Source organism: Callorhinus ursinus, unplaced genomic scaffold (genome assembly GCF_003265705.2).
Source record: "Callorhinus ursinus isolate GAN/ISIS: 27379988/994484 unplaced genomic scaffold, GSC_fseal_2.0 scaffold27, whole genome shotgun sequence".
Classification (NCBI taxonomy): domain Eukaryota; kingdom Metazoa; phylum Chordata; class Mammalia; order Carnivora; family Otariidae; genus Callorhinus; species Callorhinus ursinus.
Genome location: NW_027397089.1, coordinates 18,483,136 through 18,511,081, shown reverse-complemented (window position 1 = coordinate 18,511,081; position 27,946 = coordinate 18,483,136). Strand labels below are relative to the sequence as shown.

Below are 27,946 nucleotides of genomic sequence, written 5' to 3'. Positions count from 1 at the left end.
TGAGGAAACTAACAAATGTAAACAATTTAGTTATCATATTTGTTCGAAGGAAGAAAGCAGGGAAATGAGGGTCTCAATAATTGTTTTATTTATTTATTTATTTATTTATTTATTTATTTATTTATTTATGTGCTGTTTACAGTCTCCCAGAAAAGAACCTCAACTGGTAGGGAATGTGATTAGGGACCTTCACTGAGCCAGCAGCAACCACAGAAGAATCCAGGGATGGGAATGAGCTACTGGAACCCAAGGCAAAAGGACTGTTAGCGATGGTTTGCCAATTTCCTGGCCTCTAGTTGCTCAAATGGGAAACATAGAAGGAAATATTAAATGACTGGGTATTGAAATGAAGAATTTTGAAGATCTGGCCATGATGGGGGGCCAGAAGAAATGGGCTGGATTAAAGTCTGGGTTTTAAGCATGTCGTGCTAGGGAACACTTTGAGAGACATTGCGGGATAAGATGTGAGGATAACAGAATGTGGGGAGCATTGGGGAAGGAATCCAGCTGTGAACAGAGAGGAGGGACAGGGTGGTGAACATGACTGAGAGGGTACTTCTGGGTGGCAAGGTAGGGAAAGGGATGGGCAGATGCACTCATTCCGTCCACTCCTTCTTGATGGACAGGTTCCACTCCCAGGTAAGGTGGTCGTGCTTGTCATCGTCGGTGAAGAAGGACTTGTTGTGGTAAGTGCCTCGGGCCAGCATGCCCTTGGGAGCCTCCTCAGTTGGAGTCAGGAACTCATACTCCTCTGGCCGAGGCCCATAGCTGCCAACCATAAATGTTGCTTTGTCCACTAAGAAGAAAGACAAGTTCATTAGGGTAAGCTTCTGATAGAGGAAAAGCAAACACAGAAAACTGGAAAATTTGGAGCACAGCCTACAGTGACCAAAACCAAAAGCCATAGTTTCCAAGCCTGGGTAAACATCAGAGTTACCTGGGCATCTTTTTTTTTTTTTTTACCTTTAAAATATATATATTTTTAATTGGAGTGCCTTTTAATAATACAGTTTCACTATTAGAGACTATGGATCAGTAAGCTGCTATGGGCAGTGTCAAGAATCAGTGTTTTTATTTTATTTTATTATTTATTTATTTAAGATTTTATTTATTTATTTGAAAGACTGTGAGCAAGAAAGACCACAAGCAGGGGGAGGGTCAGAGGGAGAGGAAGAAGCAGACTCCTCACTGAGCAGGGAGCCAGATACAGGGGTTTGATCCCAGGACTCTGGGGATCATGACCTGAGCTGAAGGCAGGAGCTTAACCAACTGAGCCACCCAGGCGCCCCAAGAATCAATGCTTTTAAAAAACCTCACAGCCAATGTTATCAGGAAAGTTGGGAAATCAGCACCTTAAATCTATGGGGATCAAGACTTTTTTTTTTAAAGATTTTATTTATTTATTTGACAGAGAGAAACACAGCGAGAGAGGGAACACAAGCAGGGGGAGTTGGAGAGGGAGAATCAGGCTTCCCCGCGGAGCAGGGAGCCCGATGTGGGGCTGGGATCATGACCTGAGCCGAAGGCACACGCTTAAGGACTGAGCCACCCAGGTGCCCCTCAAGACTCTTCTTTTATAGAGATGTAGCAGGTTATACCATTAAAAAAAATCCTTCATTAATTGAGACCCGAGTTCTGGTCTTGGCTCTGCAACCACTTACGTCATATGACATTTCTGGGCCTCTGTTTCTTTCTCTGTATAATGAACTTCATGGATTTTCTATCTACAAACTATTATCCCATGAACATATCCATTGTGGGAGGTAAGGTAACAACAGCTGGTAATCAGAATGAACAGAACTCATGGATGGAAGACTTGGATGGAGAGGGAAGACCAATACTTTGGTTAAAAAAAAAAAAGTGAAGAACTGGGACAAATGTTGAAAATAGCCAACCAAAGTTATTAATAGGTGAATAACTGGGACATATATTAAGAAAAAGAGGGCATTAGAAAGTATAACTAAAGGTAGGCAGGCAGATAGACAGGCAATGTGTAGTTAGCTGCTAAGTGTTATGAATAAGTTTGGAGGAACAACTACAGACAGATCATCGTCCTCTTGCCTAAGTGAGGCAACATAGACTCTAGACCCAAAGGAAAATAGGAAGTTGAAGTATTTTTTTCATGAGACTTGGTCCTGGAAAGACCAGTTAAGATCTTCCAGGTCAACAACCTTCTGTGGGATCCGAGTAATTGAGTGGTCGTCCAAGTCATGCAAATTTGTCAAACAATTTCCCCTCGAATCCTTTGTTTATTAATTTGGGGGAACTGACCTGTGCCTTACTGTTTCCCACCCCTGAAAGAAGACAGCCCCCGAGGCAAAAGGGAACTGTACAAGTATTTCCATCACCTTTCCAATTTTCATTTCTCCCTGCCCATAAGAATGGAAGGAAACTGAAGGCGTTCCCCAAGGCACGTACAGTTTAGGTACAACTTGTCAAGAGCAACGGCACCTCAAATAATGTTGTATTATGTCTCAATCATAGCTTTTCTTAATTCTAGAAAGAATTCCATTTCTTTGTTTTAAAATAAGGGCTGCCCCCTGCTTCCCCATCCCCACCTGCCCACATGCTACTTACAACTCCCATTCTAAAAAAACCACACTTGCCGCTGGATAGAACATTCCAGTCTTGGATTTCTCTGACACTTAAGTTTATACCTCTGAAGTGCTTTTTTTTTTTTTTTTACTCTTGAGAGTATTTTAATAGACTCCATTTTTATTCAATATTATCTTGATTACTCTTCCCCTTTGTGAATAATAAACTTAAATCACAGAAGCCAAATGCTGAAGGTTGGTCGTTGACCCAGTCTAAACTAGATCTCTGAATGTAGGCCTTGCCATTAATGTCTAGGTCAGAGGTCTATGTGTGCTCTTTCCTAGGGAGAGTGTCCACAGCTTTTTGTCAGATTCTTAAGCGAGTCTATGACTAAAATTGTTGATAAGCAGAAGTTCAAGTATCAGTGGGGAGCAGAGTTTGGGACAGTGTGAAGTGTGGGTTCCTTACCTTTCACCCCAGTCCGGTAGGTATGCTGAACGTATTTCAGGCCCGACACAATATCCCTGTTCACCTGTAGGTGGGAAGGATCCAAGCAATTCAGATTAAAAACAGTCATTTTCCCTTATCCTTCACGCTTATCCTACCTAGCTGAGTCTTCTTTGAGTTCTTTGAGGATGAAAGAAGGTTAAGATTTAGTTCAGAATAAGTATTATCATTTAGTGCGGGTGGAAAGGCAGAGATTGGAAAGAGGAGATCACAGGATTCAACATTGTCAACCTGGTTTTAATCATCAAATACTGTGCTGTTTGTTTGGGGGGGGTTGCTGCTTAAGTAAAACATTGTCTCAATGTTCTTCATTACATTTCTCCTTCCTCTAAAGGTCCAAAGAATGGTCTTGAGCTCCCCCTGCCTGACACTATTGGCCAGAAGACAGTCCTTGTCTTAGGAAAGGCTACAAAGGTACCAACGGAAATTGTTATGTGAGGACATGAAAACCCTAACCTCAGAAATCATCCACCTAGCATGAAAAACAAACAACAAGGAGAAAAGCTGTCATGGAAAATCAATCAGGTCTAGAAGAGGGTTGTGCCCGTAATGTCTCTGAGATTGCAGTGTAAAGATGAGGAGTTTTTGCCCCCCAGAAACATCCTTCCTGCATAAAAATAATGGGCGAAATCCACTTGTGTCTGGCAAGCATTGTGGATGTCTCTTCTTTTCAGATGTTGTCTGAGATGTCACCACTTCCCCAAGGCTTTCAAAGAAAGGTCACTTGAAGCGGGATGAAAATATACACAGCCCAAGCACTTTGTTTTTCCATGATTCATTTTGCCTAGGCCTGACCTGGGTTGTCCATTAGTTTTATACAGGGCTCGTGTTTATACAAACAAAGCGAACGTTGCATCAGTAGTTGGACAGCCTGCTGAATTGTTCGCCAAGATGAAGAATGAAAGCATCCTCACATAATTTCACCCCATGGTAATTATGGCTGCCTTTTTGTTTTGGACAGAGTAATTAAACCCATTTATCAGTGCTACGTTTTGCTGTGTGGGTGACGAGGAAGCACAGCAGTGAACACCACCAGCTTAGGTTTTAGACTGTCACTCAGTAAAATCTCTGCTACGGATCTATCAAAAGCAGACACAATGAAAACAGCGTCATTGAAGAAACTGTGCTAAAATGACACCCAAACTTTCTGATTACTCTGCCAGATGTGGCTCATGAAGTAAAAAAAAGTGAATGCCTTTTTCTAGAAGTCTCTAAGCTCATCCTTTGGGCCTCGTGGGAGATGTGGTATGCTGGTAAAAAGTCTGAAAAACGGGAATGGTGAGTGCTGCTCAGCAATAAGGACTTCAAATCAGAGTCCCTTGTTTTTTCTACTGCTCCAAAGAGGTTCATTCTATTTATTTATTTATTTTTTAGAGAGTGGGGAGGGGCTGAGGGAGAGGGAGAGAAGCTTAAGCATGCTCCATGCCCAGCCTGGGGCCAGATGTGGGGCTTGACCTCAGGGCCCTGAGATCCTGACCTGAGCTGAAATCAAGAGTCGGATGCTTAACCAACTGAGCCACCCAGTGCCCTGAGGGTTCATTTAACATAAATATGTTTGAGATGGGTAAGAGAAAAATATGAATATTCATCATATTCTCTTCCTCCATCTGCATGCTTCTCCCCATTGCTCCCCCTCACCCCAGGAGGAAAAAACCTGGATGACATGAGAGCTGTGGACGTCAAAGATACTACATTTCCTTGGGAGGCAGAAGGAAAAGGCGAAGAAACTAAAGGAACCATCCCAGGCCAGGTTTTGGAGAGAGCCATGAAGCTTGGGTGGGGGGTGTGGTGGGCAGAGGGGGGAAAGAGAAGAACACGGAGTGCAATTAAGAGAGAGATAACGCAAGAGGATTTTAGGATCGGTTGCTGGTGTTATAAATGCAAACTTTCTTGGGTATTTTTCAACAGATGTCAGGAAAGATTTAAATTGCTTCTCAGTTATTTCCAGTTTTGAGCTGGTGCTTCTTCTGATGGTAGCTCCATGCTGGGACAGGCTAGCTAAACTTTGTGTGGGTTATATAGAGAGAGTGGTTTTTCTCTTATTTGAGAAAATGCTAAGTCTCTGCAGCAGATGGAACTTGAAAACCCCTTTCTGTGCCCCTGTCCTCCGTCACCCTAATGTGTAACACCGTATAACACCGACCGCTTGCTACATTCTCGTTGGTCTCCCACGCATAGCTGAAGACCATGCCCCAGACCTTTCCTTCTGATCTTATTCCCATCAATATTTACCTGTCCTGTTTCATTTGCTTTCAACCGGCTTACTAAATTGATAAATTAAGGTAGCTGTTTTAATGATTAAAAATTCAGCCAGTGTGTAACGCATTCTAAGCATATTGGGATACAATGCTTTGGATATAATTCTAGGCATATTTGGATGTGATATCAGACTTTCAGGTGCTTCAATAATAAATAATACTATAGGAAACAAGCAAGTGAGCCACAGCTCAGTGCGTATTATAGAGTAGGCATCAACAACTATTTTCAGGCTGGAATTATTTTGAGGCATATTTATATGTGGTACACAGGGATTGTTCCTAGACCCTGAATTCACCCTGCACCAGACGGTAAGAAGAGCCCAGTGTGCAAACACAGAGGGCAGATGGGGTCTTCCTTGGTGGCCCTGAAGGGCCCTGCCGTGCAGAATATGGCTGAGAAGGGCAACCAAAGCAAACATAAGCAACGAAGAGCAAACAGTACATTTCTGACTTACTTGGTTTCAGCCAAGATTATTTTTCTTTTTGCTTTTGGCCAATCATTGGTGTATGTGTCTATTCATTATATGTCAATTTATCTCCTGTTTAGTTTTGCTCTTTCATATTTGCTTGCTCCACAACTATAATTGTAATTTCCAGTTATTTACCAAGGTCCACACTCCCTGGATTTATATAATCATTGAGCAATTAGAACTGAGGCTCTATCTGTTCCATTTTTTACTATTAATTGATTCATTCATGTATCGATTTCTCAATACATATTCACTAAATATCATTTGCAAAGTTTTGTGTAAAATGTTGGAAAGAAGAGATATATAATCTCTCCCTTTCTCAGGGTGCTTGGACTGTACAGGGACGAAATGGCAAATCTGGTACAATATAAAGCAGGGTGTGCTTCATGGTTGGGAGCATCTGGAGTTCACAGAGAGAGGGGTCTTATTGGTTAAGTGATCAACGGAGAGTTCAGGGAGAGGGTCCTGGTAGGGAAAAGGCAGGAAGCAGGGGGGGCCTCAACAGGTAGAGTTCAGAGTTGGGGAGAGACAGTCCAGATCCAGGGGGAAGAAAAAGAAACAAAAACTATGACAACATGATAATGCAAGATGCTTGATTTTTTTTCTTTCTCTGACTATAGAAAGAATGTAGACTTTATAAAAACATACAGGCCAAGATACTTACTTTGAAGTGAATTTTGACTCTGTATTCAACACCTTCCTTTAGCACAAAAGTTTCTTTTTTGAGGGCTTCAAGATCCCCTGTAGAAGTAGATTTAGAGAGAGTTTATTCTCCTCAGAAGGAGAAATACAAAGAGATGAATGGAGTTTAAACTCCAGAGCTGTTTGCTGGGCCCGTCAGAATAACATGGTCCACATGGCCTTCAATTCGAAGAATATTTGAGATCACACACACACACACACACACACACACACACACACACACACACACACTTGAAATGCCTGAAATCTTACAGCTAGATATGAGAAAAATGTGATAGCGCTTTCTCCCCCAAATTTGATGACATCCCTAAAATATACAAGGTATTATCAGCAATGAACTATGTATGACAATGCCTTTTTTTTTTTTTAAGTAGGCTCCATGCCCAAAGTGGGGCTTGAACTCATGACCTCATGATCGAGGGATGCATGCTCTACCACTGAGCCAACCAGCTGCCCTGACAATGTCTGTTTTAACTGTTAATAATAAAAACAAGTTTTAATCAGCCATCCTAGAGGAAAATCTGAATTATATTTCTATTTTCTCTGTTGAAAATGATATTACATAAGTGGCCAAACAAAAAGATGATTAAAGAATGTGTCCCTACCCCTCAAATAAATAAATAAGAAGAATATTATGTAAGAGCACCAGCTATTTGTTTTTGTAGATTTGGTGATGTTTGTGACATTTTCTAGCTTTAAAAAATTTACTTGTTTTGGCTCCCTTTTATCATTCTAGATATATATTCACTTTTGTACTTAATTTTGCATTTGCATTTGTAATCTCATATTAATTTTCTTAAGGAAAGTCACTTAAGTGATAAAAGCTTTGGGCCCCATGAAACCAGCATCTGACTAATTCCTGTACTCTGGTTAGAGAGGTAATCACTCTCTGTTCTTCTCCCAGTGTGGTCCTGTATCATTTGACGTTCAGGGGTAAATGTGTGTGTGTGTGTGTGTGTGTGTTTTGTATAACTCTGGGCATGTGCTTCATATCATATATATATGTATATATACATGCACGCACTATGTGTATATAGTATGTATGTATATTATTTGTATATAATACATATACTATATATTTTGTATATAATTATGTGTATTATATGTATATATAATGTATAGATGTGTATATATACACACTACATGCATACACACATACATACATAGTATGTATGTATGTGTGTATATTATATATATATAATATACGCTATATATTTTGTATACATACTATATATGTGTATTATGTGTGTGTGTGTGTGTGTGTGTGTGTGTGTGTGTGTGTACTGGGATTCACCTCAGTAGCTTCTTGAAAACCAAATTTGGGCATCCCGATGCCGGGAAAGTGAAAGAGACTGAGTTTTCCTTGCGATGTGGTCAGGCCCTTAGATTTCTTTAGTGCTAATTCAGACCTCATCTCACAAACTGACAGTTGTACCTGCTAGCGCTACACTATTTCACACAGGAAGAGGCCTGAGTCCTGGTGAGAAAAAGAAAGAGAGAGAGGGAGAGAGAGATTCTCCTAGAGAAATGCTAGAATGTGGAGGTAGGTGAATTTGTGTCTGATGTAATGGTTTCAGTTGAAGGGGAAGTGTGTCTTCTCAGCCTCGGATTTCCTCCTTCAGACAAATAAGGCCATATAAGGTAAAGAGTGGATATGTACTGTGAGAGAGGAATCACCTAGCTGCTGAGCCTACTGTTCTGGAGTCAGGCTTTGCTCTGTCTCACGAGTTCACCTTTTGAATCTGGGAATAATTTTTTCTCTGAAAATCTGCCTTGGATGCCCCCAACCTCCCAGCTCCTTGGCCCTTCCCTCATTCCTCTCAGATGCACATTTCTCCCATAATACGCACCTTCTCAGTCTCTCTCTATCTCCTGAAGATTTAAGTGTCAGGGAAGGACTTGACCATTGTCACAATAAGAGGAAAGGAAATAACATCTTAATTTGTACGTCTCTAGTGGGGGAAGTCGCTTATACAAGAATGAGAGCTTTAAGCTAAAATAGTACGTATTTAACAATGGCATTCTCAGCACTAATTAAAAGATTTTAGATGGCTTCTTGCCTTCACAGAAGTTCTCTAGTTGATATATGGTCAATATTCTCTGCTGTTCAGATTGTATAAAGATTACATGTTAGAAGCAGACAGCTTGCTTTGTAATATTTCCATCACCAGTCTTTCTTTTTTTAAAGATTTTATTTATTTGAGAGAGAGAGAGAGCATGAAAGGAGGTAGGGTCAGAGGGAGAAGCAGCCTCCCCACTGAGCAGGGAGCCCGATGCAGAACTCAGTCCTGGGACTCCAGGATCATGACCTGAGCCGAAGGCAGACGCTTAACCAACTGAGCCACCCACGTGCCCCCATCATGTCTTTTCACATGAATAGTAATTCCCTTGCTGCTGTGTGGAGATAAAAATCTGAAGTAAATAGGATGATACAAGTAAATAGATCCAATACTTATGACTGCACCATCTTCAATTAAACAGAGACAGAGATTGGGCTTTTCACTGAGTGGGGTAAATACTGTGTATCCTGAGAGCAACGATTTGTGAACTGGTCCCGGCATACACGTGTCTGGGATTCACCTTACTGGCGCTTCCTTTTGCTGGGAGAGGTGACAGAGACTAAGTGTTCTCCGTGATATCACTAGGCCCCTCGGGACAGAACAGATGTGTCCACTTACCAGTGAGGTCCATGGTGATTGGTCCTGGGGCACTTTCACACACCAGGGTAAGCCGGGTGACTGTGACATTGGGGGCTGTCGGGTCTGCAAGATTCAAAAGAGAACGTGAGCCTAGGGCAGAGACACGTGTGTGCAGTGTATGTGTACATTTCAAGTCGGAGAGAGGGAACATAAGAAGAAGAGTGGTATCTCTGGACTGGCAATAGAAAGGCAAGTGGCAGATTCCCCATGTTGGGCTCAATGGCCTTATAAATTAGAGCAGTGCTATTTCTGCTTCAGGCACTTGGAGGTCCACCTTAGTTGTCAACAGCAAACATTTCCTGGGTGGCTCTGGGCAAGTTCCTCTGCTAGATGGGCACTGCCCCTCTCTACCTTAGTCTGCCGTTGCGTCTGTGGAAGATGAAGTATTAGGGAAGGAAGGAGTGAGAAAGAGAAAGAGGAGAAGGAGAGAAAATGTGAGAGCATGGAGAGAATACAGTTCTAAGTGGTAGTCGGGGGTTCTTTCTAATTCCTCCGCATGTGTACTTTTTGCCTATTTCAATGCTGACTTGCACTTTATCTCCAAAGAAGTCTTCATCTTACCGTCCTTAACTTTATGCAGCACATATGGACGGTGCCTCGCTCACTTAGCTCTGACAACACTTGGTCTCTTTCTTCTGCACCTGCCCCCCATCCCGCTCCACACACACACACACACACACACACACACACACACACACACACACACCTGCCACCACAGGGCCGTCCCCCAGGAGTGTCTTCTTGTACTTGATCAGACTTTCGTCATCTTTGTCCATCTCCTGTAGCTCTTTCAGGGACTTCTGGGGTGGAGGCTTGTAATTGAGCTTGCTGTCCAGCTCATCGACATCCTCTTCCAGGTGTGTTTCTGGGTCCTTTTCAGTCATTTTGATCTATTTCAGAGAGAGAGAGAGAGAGAATGATAGTCCATTAACCAAAAGTCAATGGATATGAACAAGTTTGGGGGCTGCTGGTAACACCATCCTTGCCCTCATGGACTTCTGTAATCATCAGTGATTTTCCAGGATATTTTTTCCTAATCTCATCTCATTATTTTTTTATGCAATAAGCAGAGAATGCCTTTGGTCTTTTCTCTGACCTTCCCGAATTTCTCTGTACTGTGGCAAATGTCTCCTATTCACCGAATAAAGCTGACCAGAGAGAAATAGCTCATTTGTGAATAAAGTCCAAGTGAAACAACATAACACAAGCAGTCCCAAATAATGAGCAGATAGCCCCAGTTCAAACAATTCTAGGAATAGCCACAGTCCTCTTAATTCAGCCGCTCCTCGAGTGTCCAAGCTCTTAGCATCGTACAATCCCTGTTGTGATGGTTTCAAAACACAGGGGGTCAAAGAAACCGCTGGCTTCTTCCCATTAATTGAATCTTTCCCTGAACTCCTGCAATACTTCAAAAGTAAGCCGTGCAACATTGTAACACCCGCCTGAGGTGTCTGAATGGCTCCCATCTAGCACTGCTAATAACTGCCTGAGGGCAGCAAGTACCAGGTTCTGTGCTTCTCTTGAATCTCCCATGATAATTGAATAGTTTAGGCATTTTATAAACCCCCCTGGTTTGACTTATTTGGCTCTGTATCTAAAGATCTTCTGTTCTTTTGAAATGACATAAAATAACAAAAGACTCTTTAAATTCCTCCAGACAAAATGGGAAGGATTAGCATGTCTTTATTTTACCTTTACCTTCCATTGATCTCCCTTTTCTGGATCCCATTCCCTTTTAGTATCTTCCTCCTCTTGCCAGATGACTAGTGACGTTATTCTCTAAGGCCTCACCTCGGCATACCTGGGAGTCTGTCTTCTTCCCTCATCAACTACATTTACTTGCTATGTGTTAAAATATGGAGGGGAGATTCTAATAAAATGATCCGCACTTAATTGTTAGTGACTGAATAATAACTTTAAAAAATTATTCGTTTTAGGCCGTGTATAGTCAGAGATTTTCAGAGCAGAAAGGAACCCTAGAGGTGAGATATTCCAATCTGTCACGTAATCATTGAGAAAATTGAAACTCAGAGGTTAAGAGAAATGCCCAAATTTCCATAGCTGGATGAACTTCAGTGTCCTTTAATAAATAGGAAGAAGTCTCTACTGGAAGAATTTCAGGCCCGTGGCTGGCAGCAATGGAGCTATTTGGGGACATATGGGAGGTATTTGGGCAAGGAGATAATTTCCTGATTTCCTACAATTCTCCCCCGAGCGTGTCCTCCCTGCCGGTGGTTAAAGACTACATTGTTCCTAGGTGGCACAACTCTAGACAATATCTAGCACATCTCATCCTGAGTGAGTCTGCAAAGCTCTGTCAAGTCCCCCATGGCGTGAAGCTATCTCTGGCCAAAATCAGCCGTGGTTTTGAGTTTCAGTGTCTCCATCACTGGCATCAGAAAGGAAAATCATTTGGAAGGGAAGCCAAACAAAAACAACTTTAACAGAAAAAGAAGGAAAAAAACAGAATAAAAAGAAATGATATCCCTTGGCTCATTGATCCTCTTCTAACAAAATAAGAAGCCAAACACCATGAGCTTGATCAAGTCTGCAAACAGCATTGCAATGCCCAGGTCCACTTCCTGTGCAGGAAGGAAGCATGCAGGCTTGTTCCTATGGCAACTCTTGCCTCAGCTGAAGACGCAGCACCACTCATTGCTGAGCCTCTCGAGACAGCATAATAAATATCATGACCAGCTCAACTCATATTCCAAACAACACTCAGGAAAAGTGAATGAACTGGTTGGAAAAATAATGAAGGATGCAGTGGGTGGAGATTGTAGGTTGTGGGTAGCTTGAGGACAATCATTAAGGGGCAGATGAGGAGTAACCCAGATGAGATTAGAAGAGAGAGGTTCTCCTCTGGTGACACCCAGGAACCGGTGTGCCTGGGTGACTTGGTCAGTTAAGTGTCTGATTCTTGGTTTTGGCTCAGGTCATGATCTCAGAGTCCTGGGATCGAGCCCTGCATCCGGCTCGAAGCTCAGTGCAGAGTCTCCGTCTCCTTGTCTTTCTCCCTCCTCCTCTGTTCCTCCTCCCACTCTTTCTCTCTCTCAAATAAATAAATAAAATCTTAAAAAAAAAAAACCCAAAACCATACATGTGGACAGATCATCAGGAAGCCTATCTACAGGTGAGAATGTCTTGGCCCTCTTGGACAGGACTCTCTGGGATATATCGCTTGGTTCTAACAAGTCATCTGCTTGAAGTCTGACCATCAGAAGATAACACCACACCTACCCACTACCTAGCTCAAGGTGATTTCCATAACCTGCAGGGAATTGTTATTCTGTACCCTGAGATCTCAATTTTGAAAGGAGAATGAGAGAGAGAGAGAGCAGGGGAGAGAAAAAGACAAAGACATGATCTAGGACAGGATTCAATAACATCTGTGTGATCATTGGCGAGTCAATTTCTCAGTCATCTCGATCTTGATGTTCTTATTAATAAATCTGAGACTAATCAGCTGTCACGCCCTTAGCAAATGGTTCACCCACTGTGGATCTTATTCTCCTTCTCTTGAGGTTTGGGGGGTTGGAGCAGACCACCTCTAGGTGCTTTCCCTTTCTAAGTTCTCCATCTGTAGATTTGTCTTGCCCTGCGGTCATGTGTCAGCTGAGTTACAGGTATTCGATTACCTTATTTCACTTGTGTACAGAAGAGACGTATCCAATCTCTGTTTTATTATCTCAAATTTGTTTGAAGTCCCCAAAGAAACAGCCTTTTTAATTTCACAGTTCATCTCTCGGGAACCTCAGATTCTGCCAAAGCCTCAGCCATCATGGCTTATAGAGTTTGATAATGCTTTCCCAAACTCTATGTGTGTGCATATTTAACCACACCTTGTTAGTTCTCTATCCCCCCATTTTACAGTGGGATATGCCTGCAAAAGGGAGAACTGGCATTTTATGGAAATTCTACAGACTACCTTTGAGTATCATCTAAAGAACACCTGGCTTTATTATTGATGATGATAATTATAATAGTTACCATACATAATGCTAAATGCTGTTGCGAGGATTAGCTCATCAGTCCTCACTACAGCCTAGGGGCGGGCATGGTCATCATTCTCTTCTATAGGTTAGGAAACTGAAGCTCAGACAAGTAGCTTGCCGAAGAGGACCTATTGTGTAAGGGGCAGAATTACTGTCTGGGCCAGCTCGTCTGGCTCACAGGCACTATGCTCTGTTGCTCTAGCTGTCTTTAGTAAGAAGTAAAAATGAAATTATAGAACCCATTAGTTATCTTGGGAATCTATCCGGAGGGTGCACAGGCAGCGGGAAATGTTCTGTTTTGCAAAACTCTGCCAGCTTTAGCGAGGCAGGGAAGCATCACATAAAGAGGGTTTCAGGGCCACTCTGCTGCGTGTCCCCTTGCACAAGTCCCTGACCCTTTCTGCGCTCCAGTTTTGTCCTCGGCAAAATGAAATCATTGCCTTAGAAGGACCTCTGAGGCCTCTTCCTAATTCAATGACTCGAACGCTCCTTAATTTAAAGAAGGCTCTGAAACAAGAAAAGAGGAAGTGGAGGTGGGGTTGGGGGAGACCCAGGCCAGCTGTGTAGAACATTCTGGTTGGCCTTTTCTCACCTTCCTCTGCAACTCCCCCACTGTTCCACAAAAAGCAGAGTTGTTTCATTTGCTTGGAGGTCGTTTTGACGTTGGTTTTTTACACGGTAAAAGTGAAATGGAGAATGAAGAATTACATGTTTAACAAGGTTAGTGTGCACCCCATCAGGCCCAAAGCACATACTGGTTTTGTGTGTGTGTGCGTGCGTGTGCTTACTGCTCATTATCTTTATCTTCTGCTTCACAGATGCTTCCACAGGTGAATTTTCACAGTGAGCCCCTCACACCCTCATGTTTGCTATGCAGCAAAGCAGTGTTAAGCTTGGGGCGTGCTGAGATAGAAACTTAATCCTCTCAGGCTCAGTTAAAATGCCACATGAAATTAGGACGGTTACTCATGGTGTGACTGCCATAGCACAAATTGGTGGTTTTGCTTGCAAATCCAGTGAATTGTCCAAGATACTGAAAGTGAAATACACTTAAGCATTTGCACCAATCTCAGGACAGAGCATCCTTGTCTGGTTCATTGATGCAGTTCCAAAGCAGTGGGGGGCAAGGGAAGGTGAAACTTTTGAGTTCAGATGAAACAGATCACCTGGTTAATTCAAAGAAAGGTGACCTTTAAGGCCTACCAGGACCTGGACTTTGAGTCCGGTGGGCCAGAGATTCAAAATGTGGTTCTTCGTTGCCTTATTGCAGGACCTAACTAAGCAAATGATCAGCCTCGCTCCGCCTGATTTTCCACCAGTAGTGTGGAAATAATGCTCTTCCTTTATGGGGTTGAAGAGTTGGAGAAAACACATGAAAAGCTCTCAGACGATCCTGTCCAATAGTAGATGTTCAATAAACTACCCGTTCTCTTCCTCCGAACCCTGCCCTGCGGGGCTGTCTGTTGTGTGGCACAGCCTCTGTGAAGTGAGGTAGCTGGCTGCTTAGGCACCAAATGCTTTCCCTCGTCTCTGCAGTGTTGACAATGTCCACTCCTTCCATCTTAAAAATAGATTTTGTTTCTTTGAGGAGCACGGAAGACACAAGAAGTTCTCGGAATTGCGAGAACTGTTTATTAACTGAATCAAGCTTAAAATGGGAACGTCACTATTATATTTCTTTAAAAAGCTTCCTCACGAACAATTTAATTTTAGATTCTATTTATTGCTCCCTTTCCTCATTGAAGCCAGAGTTCACTCTGCAAATGATGAGAAATGACAAAAGACAACAGGCACAACCAGTGGAGAGAATTCCCTTTGGCTCTGGAGCAAAATACTGTGGAGACTAAACTCCTGTTCCAAGGTTGCCAGATCATGCCTCTAGATGCACAGGTCATGAATATGAGATAGAAGAGGTGGAGATGACAGAGGGACAGAGAAATACGGAAGTGCCAGAAGCAGGGGGATTTCCGTCAGAGAAGTTGATGCAAGCATTAGTTTTCTCCGTCACCCTGTAATGTCCTCTCCCTGCTGACCAGGATACGGGGAGAATTGGGTCATCCCTGAAGGACGGCCGACATGTCAGAACCAGTCAAGGATTTGGGTCTGCTTTGCTGCCTGCCTGGTGACTGGGCTTATTTGGGGAATCCGAGTTGATCCCTCGGGACACCAGAAGCTGTCTTGGCTCTGTGGTTTCTCAGGGTTCCTTAGCAACATGGAGGGATTGGTGCCTCCCGGGCTCCTCAGGGCAGCTCTCCACCATCTTAGCTCTGTGAAGAACATCTGAAATTGCAAAGCTGGGTGAGGAGAATCAACTCAGCGCCTGAGAGGACAGTGTCTTGTTAAATACAATAAATATTAAAACCAGTCCAGAGAAAGATCAGATGCCCAGAAGCAGAATTCTTTAACACTTGCCTGGGTGAGAGAAACCATACATTCTTTCTCCCCTGCGTAGTCACAGTATACTCTTCTAACTCAGATTCCTAGGCAAAAGGAGAGAGAACTCAGTGGGGCCATTCATGTCTGCTGTCTGCCCTGTGAAGTTACCACACTTGGTATTTCCGTAAATATTTATTTTAAATAATCCTCGACGAAAACTGCATCAAGGAAGCCATTATTAAGCAAAACACTAGACTGCCATAACTTGATACAGTCACAGAAGTTTTAAATTCAGCACGAAAAGAAGCAGAGACACGATCTGTAACCATGGGTGCTGAGATTATCAGCCCCTTTAAGAAAGCTCAGGTGCCTTTGTACTAGCTCTGGCGGTGGACACCAGAGTGTGACATGGCCCAGAGCGATTTGGGAAGTGCCCACCGAAGTGATAAACATTGAAGTTGCAGGAACAATGCGAGAGCCGTCCCTGGGTATGCCAGTGTGGACTTTCATCCAGGGCCTCGGACAGCATAACACTGCCTACAAATAAGGACACCCAGATTGTGGGATTAGAGAAAATTTCCCCCACGGGACATTTCCTAAAATGTCCTTCTAAGGCATTGTAGCTGCTGGTTCTTTTTTTTTTTTTTTTTTTTTTTTTTTTTTGGTGACTGAAAGTTTCTACCACCAGGCTTCACCTATAGAAGGCACTCAACAGATGTTGGTTCTCTCTCCCTATCGGCTTCGTTTCTAGTCCCTGGGGCTTCTCTCTTCCTGCTAATAGAAATTTGTACTATATTTTGCTCCCATAAATTGGCCCAGGCCAATCTTCCCGTCACAATGGCTTCGCTGTGCTGAGCTTCCACTAACAACAGAACCTCAGTGTTGCTCCCAGTCTACTTCCCTAGGGACAAATTCATGCTCTCCCAAGCAAGGAAGGACTAAATCCCAGTCCCTGGAACATGCCCGTCAGCTTTGGTTCAGCTGTAACACAGTCATTCCACACTGTGCATCCTGAATGGAGAAGGAACTCTTCTCTCAGAACTCTGCACATCTCACAAAAGAGTAAGATGATCTTATTACTATGCTTGCCTCCTATCTGGATTTGGGAGGGATGTTTTCTTGTACACTTAACAAAACAAAGCAATGGCAAATATCTGTGATGCCTCCCTGTGGCCAAACCTCCTGGGCAAGCACAGACCTCTCGCTTTCCCTTGCTTGATCATTCCTGCAGGGAGGCTCCAAGAGGCTAATCCTGATTTCAGTGGCTCTCCATGTGAAGGGGTGACTATGGGAAGGGGCTCTCAGGGAGAGCAGTCTGCCTTCCTGGACCTTGCATGGAAGAACAGCCAGGGCTTGATCAGACCCAGGCCACAAGTAACCCTAAGTCTAGAGTTTAATAACAGACTAGGTTTATAACACATGCTGACTGGGGCATCCTCTAAAGGGAAGCATTTCAGATCATGCCTAAAGCACTTCTAAGGGTCGCCAAATTTAGTCCTTGGCATTTTGAAGGCTCTCAAGGCAGGTATCCTAGCAGGGGCTAATTGGATTTTTGTAGAACCTATCTCTTAATAAATTATTTCGTGCCCTCATTGTTTGCTTTTAGTCCTCTCAGATGTAAAGAGCTATTTTTTTAAGCAACAACAGCAATGATCTTTCTGCCCATCTGAATGCAGGAATTTATATATATATATATATATATATATATATATATATATATGCATGTATGCATATACTTAAGATTTTTATTTATTTTTCAGAGAAAGAGAGACAGAGAGAGAGAGAGAGAGAGCACAAGCAGGGAGATCAGCAGGCAGAGGGAGAAGCAGACTCCCCACTGAGCAAGGAGCCCGATGTGAGACTCGATCCCAGGGATCTGAGATCATGACCTGAGCCGAAGGCAGACACTTAACTGACTGAGCCACCCGGGCATTCCTGACTGCAGGAATTTAATAAGTGGTCTTTGCTAGTGGCAAAAATCGATCCCTCTGTGACCGATGAGTAAATAACAATGTGTTCTACCACACCTCCCCCTTGATGGTTAAATCCCGTAGCACATGGTTAAATCCCATAGAGGTTTTCATTATGCATTTCTCTTATACCACCAGAAAAATTCTTTAGGGGAAAACAGTTTAATGTTTGACAGCTTTGAGTCTTTATCTTTTTTCTTTTCAATCAGTCTCTTTACATCTACTTAAAAACAGGAAACCACATATCTCCACCCCCTCAGCAACCCCTCATCTACTAGCATGTTTCACACCAGTTTGGCTCCACAGGCTTTTTGCTTCTCACCTTGGCTGGATGCCCACCCCCACCTTGTAGGAAACCCCTCTGGGCACTCCCCAGGAGTTACACTCATAGCCCTTTTCCCAGACACTCAGGATCTCATGGACTGCCCGGCACACCCCCCCCCTCCCTCCCTGAGCTCTCTCCCCTGAGTCATTGCCAAGATTCCCTGCTCTGACTTCCCCTTCTCTGCAAACGGTTCCTACTGCCTCCTTAGTACTTTCTTATCTGTTTCAAAGATAATCTAAAAAAAAAAACAAAAAAACTGGAGAGGGTCCTCGCCTAGTTGAGATATCGCCTACATTTTCCTGTGCCCACCTACAGCCTCCCCCACCCGGAGGCATTTCAACTTACATTCAGTGGCTCACGGCTCTCTGGGGTGCCTCTGTCTCTCACTCTGACTTCTGAGTACTGGCAGTTAGAACAGGAAGGAAGTTAGTGAGGAAAAAAAAATGTTTTAAACCTACTAGAAGAGGAAACCCTGGGCTGTCTCAAATCCTGTTCCTTTGCGCTGCATATCTCTTGATCAGTCAACTGAACAGTGTTCTTATCAATTAATGGCACAGGTGGGAGCATGACCGCCCGTGTGAGTGTGAACACGGATGTGCACGAGGGTTCGTGCAAGGGCCTCGAGGCCATAGCCTTTGAGTGTAATGGATCACTGTGTGGGTGTGTCTAAAAAATCAAGTCCTTGCAGTGCATAAGCTTACTGAGGCAAGGAACTGAAAACCAGTAGCAATAAATTTGCATCAGCTTTACTTCGTATCACTGACTTCTGCTCCTATGGGGTTTCTGCCATCTTTCTTATCTGCCAGATACCTTGAAAGTTTGCTGGCCGCGAATGCAGAGAGCTAAGGAATTATAAATGTTAACTGCATATACTTGGCCCTAAACTTAGAAGGTGTGCCCTCAAACGGGTTTTTGGAGTTTTGTTGGTTATAATTTCAAACCGTAGCTTTGCACCGCAGCACAATCAAATGTCACTTGTAGTTTTCGCTGATTGTTTTAATTAAAAAAAAAGTGAAGCACTGCTTTCGATTAAACCTAGGAATGAGGACTATAAAATAGCGTGCAATGTCGTTAATTCATAGTCTTGTAACTCAGAGTTTGTGGCGATTTAACAAGTACGAAAGCGGACTTCTTCCCATATTTAAGGAAATGGTTTGTGAAGTAATTTAAATGCGAACAAGTGGCAGATGCCATATTTAAACCCTTTAAGGGAACAGTTTTTAAGCAGTCAAGCCACATTGTTCCATACACTTCCATAGCTGCTGTAGATAAAAAATGCTTATTTATACGAACATTTCAATATTCAGCATTTACATTGTTTCAATATGTGTAGAGCTGACTACTTAAGCAAATATACTTGGAGAAACTGACATTTATTTTGCTGTCATTTAAACGTGCTGCATCTTGTTCCCTTTTTTGTAAACTGATGCCACCAAATACATCTTGTCTTTAGTCACTGGAACTGAAGCAGTCGAGATGATGGTTATTTGGTGGGAGAAAAGAGATTAATCGAGGAAAATATAAAAAGGAAAACAGTATATAATTATGATTAGCAAAAGTTCTGAACAGCAAATACAGACTTAGTCTGCAAATTTCAAAATGATGTAGATAGAAGGTAGCCCTTGAAAGCAACTGGCTGTATTATAAATCGAAGCAAATATTAACCAACATGGAAGAGAGTAAATTTTGTAGCTCAGTACTTGTAAGGGGGGGACACATTTCTTCTCTCAGTAACATTTGTGGAGCACCATTATTTTTCCAGCTACCGTCCTAGGCCCCAGTGAAACAGCAGTAGACAACGGACAAACTCTCTGCTCTCTTGTGGAAATTATGTTCTGGGCGGGGACAGACAATGAAAAAATAACATAGGTAAAAATAAATTACTTAGAACAAGGAGGATTTAAAAATTGGGAATGGTAGATTCAAAGTCCACATGCCACTCCCCATTTCTCATGCTATTAGGGAAAACATCACTAGTCAAACAGGGCTTTTTTTTTTCCCCATCAAGCCCAATGTGTCTCCACAATTTTTCCTAATCCACTGAACTGGGTACGGACATTTTTTTTTTAAAGATTTTATTTATTTATTTGACAGAGAGACACAGCGAGAGAGGGAACACAAGCAGAGGGAGTGAGAGAGGGAGAAGCAGGCTTCCCACGGAGCAGGGAGCCCGATGCGGGGCTCGATCCCAGGACCCCGGGACCATGACCTGAGCCGAAGGCAGACGCTTAACGACTAGGCCACCCAGGCTCCCCTGGGTATGGACATTGGAAGGTAGGGGAGCCAGTTAAAAGTGTCTGCAACATCTCTATGTATGTGTGCAGTGTGTGTGTATTTATTGGGGGAAGAGAGAGCATTCATAACTTTCAGCAAATTCTCAAAGGAGTCCATGACCTCAAAAGTATTAAGAATTGCTCATTTAAAGCCTCTTCTTGATGACATAGCCATGGGAGGACACAGTCAGTTGGAGGACGAATGCCATGTTCTCCTAAAATACCTCCTGACATCACAGTCAGGGCAGGGATCTCACCGAAATTCCCATTTCTCATTTCTCCTCCATCACCGTTCACTGTTCACCTGTTTTTGTCAGCTGGGAAAACAGATGAAGAGACTCTTTGGAGCGGCCTACAAGGGCAGACACTCTGCTTCTAGCCCATGCTGACAAAGATGTGTTATACACCCAGACTCCCTTCCCCGCATCCAAGCTTCTTCAGATGCAGGACAATGCCTGTCATTGCAGTAAGGAGGCACTTACTCCAAGGACCCTAGCCCTGTGTTGCCAAGTGAAGTCAGCAGAACTTGGAAACCTGCATGAGAGTTTCCAGAACAAGGATCAAACCTTTGAAGTAGTTTCCAGTTTTTGTTGGTACAAGCACACAACTGAAAGGGAAATTCTAGACAACTCTTCTGTGGGGCAGTGCCTTCGCCATGAACCTCAAAAAACGTCAAAAGACTGCAGCTGACTGTTAGACTTCCCCTTTTGGCACAGATGTATTTCTTTGAGGCTACAAGTTGAGACAATAAACTCTCAGAGAAGACTTTCAACTCTGAAAGCTGTCCATTCTGAAATGTGTCCACGAGGCACCAATAGCAGGCTTGGGCGGGGGGTGGGCTACAGTTAGACAGATGTCCTGGCTCTGTGTCTTCCCATCAGTGTATCCCCGGGCCATGGCTTCATTTCTCTGAGGCTCAGTTTGCCCATCTGTAAAAGAGGAATGATATCAACCTTCAGCCTTGCTGGAAGGGTTGGAAATAATGTGTGAGAAAGCATCCAGCAGAGTGCTCAATACTCAATAAACGATTGAGGCTAAGAAAATCATCGCCATCATCAATTCCACAGGACATTTTGATGCTTATTATTGCAGGACCACATATGAGATTGACTAGGGGAGAGTCATTTTCATCTAAGTGCTTACAATCAGCCCACACACATCTCAAATATATATATATATCTTATATATTACCTCCTCCTTCTTTTTTTAAGATCTTATTCATTTATTTGACAGAGAGAGAGCGAGCAAGCACAAACGGGGAGTGGCATGCAGAGGGAGAGGGAGAAGGAGAAGCAGGCTCCCTACAGAGCAGGGACCCTGATACGGGGTTCGATCCCAGGATCCTGGGATCATGACCTGAGCCAAATGCAGACGCTTAAACCACTGAGCCACCCAGGTGCGTACCTTGTTCTTCTTTGAAGCTTTCCAGCATTGATCCAGGATAAGTGTGTTATATTTTCTTTCTGAACTAGATCGTTCACTGTTTATACAATATAATTTAGGACTTTAGTAGGCACTGCTTTGTGTTACATGATTATTTTCTGAATAGTAGAGTTATTTCTCCATCCAAATATAAAATGTGTGAGGAAAGGGCTGTGTCTTACGTGCCTTGTATTCCTTGAAGCAGCTAGCACAATACTTGACTGAATCATGCAAGAAATTGAGTAAAGTTTTTTAGTAGATATGTATCTGTCTAAATTAGATAGAAATGCCTACATTCTGCACCCCCACCCCATCTTTTTCCTCTGGTTACTGTGTTGTCTTGGGGAAAAATGAATACGAATATGAGTATAATTGTGTGTCCATAGGGGTCACTGAAACCAATTTTTCTGTTTCTTCCTTTCTTATATATATGTATATATGACATATTGAACTACATTCTGAAGGGGTTCATAGCCTTGACATAAAGGTTCATTTCCAAGTTCAACAAGCCCTTAAGAATTCCCAGCTATATTCCAGGACCTGTGCACAAGGTCAGAGATAAGCCCATTTCTAAGGCACTGTCCTAGATCTCATGTTGCTACCAATGTAATGAGGAAGACAGAAAGAAACAAATTAAATTTTTTGTGTGTGCTTAAGAAATGTATAGGAGGTATTATGAGAGAAGTTAGTAAGGACATCAAGAAAGGCTTCTTGGAGAAAGTGATTACAGCGCTAAGTCTATAAAGGAGAGTAGATGTTGGCTGCTTGACATGGGAAGGGTTGGAAATGGAGAAGGCATTTGAGGAAAGGGAAACCATGAGCAAAGGCATGGCATCCTAAAATGGTGTGATATGTGCAGGGAATTATAAAGAAGCTGCTCAAGGTTGCTGGACTTCAAAGTGAACATTATATAAGCATAATAAATGTGCCTGGAGCGGGGCAGGCACAGGGTCCTCATTACAGCAGACCTCTCAGGCTATGCTAATAAGGAACTTGGTCTTGATCCTGTCAGCGATGGAGAGCCATTGAAAGTAAAGGAGGCACATGAACAGTTTTGTGTTTTACTCTATAGTTTACTCTGGTATCTGTGTTGATGGGTTTGTTGGGAACAAAACTGGTCTGGAGATGGTGTAGGCCTGAACTAAAGCACTCATGGGAGAGATAGACAGAGGTGAGCAGCTGCAAGAAATACTTAGGTGAAGTTGGCATGACTTGGTGATTGGAGGGATGTGAAGGATGAAGGTGAGGAGGAGTGAGGACTTCCAGGTTTCTTGCAAGAATGACAGGGTTCTTGGTGGTATCATCAATTGATATAGAAAATACAAAAGAAAAGAGATGTCTTGGGGGAAGTTATGGCTTGAGTTTGGACATGTTGAGTTTGAAAACAACTGTGCCATTTCTAGGAGGTGATTTTTGACAGAAAGATATATAAGCCTGGATTTCAACTCTAAACTAATGATTCATTCTTCATCAAGCTATAGATAGTAGTTTCAACCAGGTTACCCAAAGTGTGATCTGTGGATCTGCAGATGGGCATCACCCAGGAATTTGTTAAAAATGCAAATTATCAAGCCAACTCCAGACCCATGATATCAGAATCACTAGGGCTGGAGTCAGGAATCTGTTTTAAAACACTCTGCAGTTAAGTTGTGATGTTTGAGAAACATTGGTTTAACCCATATAAATGGATGAGACCACCCTGAGAGAGTATAAAAAGAGAACTTGGCCACATCTAGGAAAATCCTGTTTTATGCAAGCTCTACTTTCTGTATATAACATGCTCACTACTTCTCATCTCCTCTGCTAGCAGCCTAGCCCTACCATCACCATGCTTCTAGAGACTTTTATAACAGCTTCTTTGTATTTTTTCCACTTCCATAATAGCCTCATGCTTTAGTCTCCTCAGAGTAGTCAGAGTAAGAAGCACACTCATGACCAGATCATTCCTTCCATCTGAAACCTCTAAGGATCTTTTACCCATTTATAATAAAATGGAAGCATTTGCCATGGCCTGCAGGTGTTCTCACTGTGGCAACCAACCTCCAAGATGGCCCCAGTGTGTATCAGGCTTGGTCTGTGGGACCAGTAGTGATGCTATGTCAGTTCTGAGGCTGTGTTATAAAAGACATAAGGCCTTCTCTCTTGATCTCTTGGATCAGTTGTTCTGTGGAAAGCCAGGTGCCATGTCATAACGACACTGAGGTGACATACAAGCAACATACGGAGTGGTCTACATTGTGAGAAATGAGGATTTCTGCTAACAGCTGTGTGAGTGAGCTATTTCCTACAGGAAATGAATCCTCCAGCTCCAGATGACTGTAGTCCCAGCAGCCTGACTATCACCTCATGAAAGACAGAGCAGGAACCACCCAACTACACTACTCCTGAATAGACCCTCAGAAACCGTGGGATATAACAGATGTTTACGGTTAGGAGCTGCCAAATTTTGAGGTAATTTTTATGTTATTCAATAACCGGTACACTCATGATCTGGGCCCTTGCACCACTCCAGACTCCTCTCCCTACCCTTTTGTTGTCTCCACTCTAGTCCCCCACTCCCCTGCTAATCCTTACAGGAGAAGTAGGTTCCCATTTCCGGAGGTATTGTCTCTGCAGGAATGCTCTCCTCCCAGAGAGCCATACTTGATTCATTTCCTCATTGTGGTTTTAATTTGTGTTTCCCTAATAGAGGATTATGGCAAAATCTATTTATGGGCTTATTGCCATCTGTATGTTCTCTTCAGTGAAATGTTTATTTGTATTTTTGGTCCATTTTTCTAATTGACATGTTTGCCTTTTGAATTTTGAGTTTTGAGAGTTCTTTGTATATTCTAAAGGCACATCTCTTGTTGGGTGTGTAATTTGCAAACATTTGCTCTCCACTTATAGTTGGTTTTTTTATGCAGGGTTTCACACAGAGCAAAAGTTTAATTTTGATGAGGTCAAATATATCAAATTTCCCTGTTAAGTACTTTTGCTGGCAAGTCTAAGACCTCTTTGCTTAGCCCAAGGCCCTGAAGAGTTTCTCCTCTTTTTTTCCTAAATCTTTATAGATTTATGTTGTACATTTAAGTCTGTGATACACGTGAAGCTAGTTCTCATACAAGCTGTGGTGGTTAGGTGTGGAATTTTAGATGCATAAAGTATGAGATTTAAGATTCACTTTGTTTTGTTTTGTTTTGTTTTTATGATGTTCATGGACAAAATGTCAATGCTCAGCACCATTTGTCCAGGCTTTAGATGTTCATTCTCCAGCACCTTTCGTTGAATAGGCTAATCCCCCCTCCATTTAATTGCTTTTGCACCTTTGTCAAAAGTTAATTGGGCATATTTGTGTGGGTCTACACTTGGCTTCTTTACTTTGTTTCACTGATCTGTGTGTCTCTCACTCTGTCCATACTGCACTGTCTTGACTACCGCAGCTCTACAGTAAGCTTTAACATTAGGAAGAGTGATTCCTTCCCACCCTACTTTTTTCTTTTTCAAAATTTGTTTTGGATATGCATTTTGTAATAAACTTATCTATGTCTACAGAAAACCTTGCTAGAATTTTGATAGGAATTGCAGTAAACATCTATCAATTTAGTGAGAATTGACATCTTTATTATGTTGAGTCTTCTAATCCATAGCATGGTATGTTTTTTCAACTATTTAGGTCTGCTTTGATTTCTTTTAAATTAGATTTTGTAGGGTGCCTGAGTGGCTCACTCAGTTAAGCATCTGCCTTTGGCTCAGGTCATGATCCCAGGGTCCTGGGATCGAGTCCCACATCAGGCTCGTTGTTCAACAGGGAGCCTGCTTCTTCCTTTCCCTCTGCTCCCCCTGCTCGTGCTTGCTCTCTCTCTCTCTCTCTTAAAATCTTTTTTAGGGCGCCTGGGTGGCTCAGTTGGTTGGGCGACTGCCTTCGGCTCAGGTCATGATCCTGGAGTCCCGGGATCGAGTCCCGCATCCGGCTCCCTGCTTGGCGGGGAGTCCGCTTCTCCCTCTGACCCTCCCCCCTCTCATGCTCTCTCTATCTCATTCTCTCTCTCAAGTAAATAAATAAAATCTTTAAAAAAAAAATCTTTTTTAAAAATTAGATTTTTTAGTTTTTAATCATACAAATCTTGTGCATGCTTTGTTAGATTTATACCTAAGTATTTCATTTTCTTTAGAGCAATTATGAATGATGTTACTTTTTAAGTTTCAGTTTCCATTTATTCATTGTTATGTATAAATGCAATTGATTTTTCTGTATTAGTCTAGTATGCTTCAACCTTGCTGAACTCACTTATTAGTTATAGGATAGTTTGAAAATGCAGATTCCTTAGGATTTTTCTATGTAGACAATCATGTCATCTGTTAATAGAAACAGCTTCATTTCTTCATTTCCAAACTATAAGCTTTCTATTTTTTTCATGCCTGATTGCACTGGCCAGAACTTTCAGTACCATGTTGAATAAGAATGATGAGAGCACACATCCTTGAGTCGTTCCTGATCTTAGAGAAAAAGCATTCAGTCTTTCACAATTAAGTATGAGGTTAACTGTCAGGTTTTTTGTTTGTTTGTTTGTTTGTTTGACTGTTTTTTGTTTTTGTTTTTTTTGAAGATGCTCTTTATAAGTTCCCTTGTATTTCTAGTTTGCTGAGAGTTATCATAAACAAGCACTGGGTTTTGCCAAATGCATTTTCTGTGCATTTCTATGTCAATTGATATGATCATATGATTTTTCTTTTTAGGCTGTTGATATAGTACATTATGTTAATTGATTAGGCTTTAAATAGTCTTGCATACATGGAATAAATCTCACTTGATCATGATGTATTATTATTTTTGTGTATTCCTGTATTTGAGTTGCTAATATTTTGTTAAGGATTTTTACATCTAAATTTATGAGACAGATTGGTCAATATTTTTCCTTTTTACTGTCTTTGGTTTTAGTGTTAAAAAATTTTATGAGGGTAAAACTGGCCCAATGAAATGAGTTGAGAACTGTTCCCTCTTCCCTATTTTCTGAAAGGGAGTATTGTATTTTCAATTAATAAGTTATTTTGTTCAAGATTAACAATGTTGTTCTGGAAAATGCATAAATATCATGGGATAGTAGGAGAAGGTGGAGACAGCTTTGTACCTTCCTTCTTCACATTTAGGGTGTTCCTCTCTGGAGTCAGCTGTGTATATTAATCAGAGTGGGAATCTCAGTCTAGAAGAATCCAAATGTAGAGGAAATGTGTCTTTGATGTGTGTCTTCCTACTCAAAGGTATTTTAAGAAACACTAAAGAAGGATTAGAGATTAGCACTTGTCTAAGGAGCTTATAGGACAGCTAAAATTTTAATTACTTTCTAATTACTTAGTACCTGCCCTTTAACTCTCTTTCTGTATGTGATTAATACTTTCCCATCTTTCAGCAAGTATCAAGAACCAAGGATTATAGAACTATGAAACAGAATTTTTAAAAGGCGTTTTATGATATTTCATTTTTAAATTTGTATACAGTAAAACTCATTCTCTGTGTGTTTTGACCAATGCATGGAGTTGTAGATCCACCACTACAATCAAAATACCAAATCCATGACCCTTTAAAATCCTTTGCGTTGTCCCTTTACATGCAGTCGACTTCTCTCAACTCCTGGCCGCTACTGATTAGTTCTCCAACCTCATAGTTTTGTCTTTTCTGAATGTCATTAATGAAATCAGGTACTATTAGAGCATTTCAACTCTGGATTCTTTCACTGAGTAAAATGTGCTTCATATTCATTGATGTCATTACATATACCAATAATTCTTGTTCTTTTCCCGGCAAGGTTTCTGCTGGCTTTATTTCTTATGTCTTTGAAATCTTAGTGTGTCCAGCACAACCAAGGTTCATCCAGAGAAATGTCTTGGTCATCAGTCACCTTGTTTAGAGCCATGTGACTCCATTACCTGGTTGATGAGATCAGAGTTGGACAACTGATCAAAAGTCAGCCCTGATGAGGCTAGCCAATGACCAATTAAGTAACCTGGTAGAATCGTTCTGTCTCACTGAGGCAGTATGTACTTACTGCTGATGATGAGCCAGGCAACTCAAATCCTCTGACTCAGTGGCAGCAGGAGTAGTAGAGGAACAGCTGGAAAAAACAGTCACTCGGAACAGGGAAAAATGGATACAGTCCCTGGAGATACAAACTGACGAGATCTTTAGAACTTCACAGTGTCTTGAACCATGTTTAAGTCTCCACAAGCCCTGCTGAATGTGGTTGAGTTTCCTGTCTTCCGCACATCCCCTTGTATCCCACACTTTCTCTTTTTTTGGTGTTTTTTCTTTCTAGATGTTCAAAAATTTCTTTTTTTCATTATCATTTCCTTTCTTTAAGAACTTCCTTTGTCATTCTTTTAGTGTAGGTCTTCTGGTGATAGATTGCCTTAGTCTTCCTTTATTAGGATGTCTTT

At 42.1% G+C, this 27,946-nt stretch overlaps 2 protein-coding genes across 5 annotated transcripts in view; one reads left to right on the top strand and one right to left on the bottom strand.

Moving 5' to 3' along the window:
• Window positions 1-80: 80 nt before the first annotated feature.
• On the bottom strand, window positions 81-18,300 carry ARHGDIB (Rho GDP dissociation inhibitor beta). Of its 2 annotated transcripts, none has more exons than XM_025879609.2 (6): window positions 18,183-18,300; window positions 9,878-10,061; window positions 9,151-9,234; window positions 6,435-6,511; window positions 3,004-3,067; window positions 81-796 (listed from the first exon to the last, which is right to left on the bottom strand). In XM_025879609.2, exons 2-6 carry the CDS (start codon window positions 10,053-10,055, stop codon window positions 597-599), a joined length of 603 nt encoding a protein of 200 aa, XP_025735394.1. In that variant the 5' UTR covers window positions 10,056-10,061; window positions 18,183-18,300; the 3' UTR covers window positions 81-596. The 2 variants fall into 2 exon arrangements, with proteins under 2 accessions (XP_025735394.1, XP_073734040.1); XM_073877939.1 differs by lacking the exon at window positions 18,183-18,300 and adding an exon at window positions 15,579-15,597.
• The window catches only part of PDE6H (phosphodiesterase 6H), a 36,629-nt gene continuing 12,905 nt past the window's right edge, over window positions 4,223-27,946 (top strand). Inside the window, exon 1 of one of the 3 annotated variants that reach the window (XM_073877940.1) lies at window positions 4,223-4,320. In XM_073877940.1, the coding sequence (XP_073734041.1) occupies window positions 4,283-4,320 (38 nt within the window). In that variant the 5' untranslated portion in view covers window positions 4,223-4,282. Of the gene's footprint in view, window positions 4,321-16,260; window positions 16,605-23,896; window positions 23,984-27,946 lie in introns of those variants that run through there. The other 2 variants (XM_025879610.2, XM_073877941.1) reach the window with 2 other exon arrangements.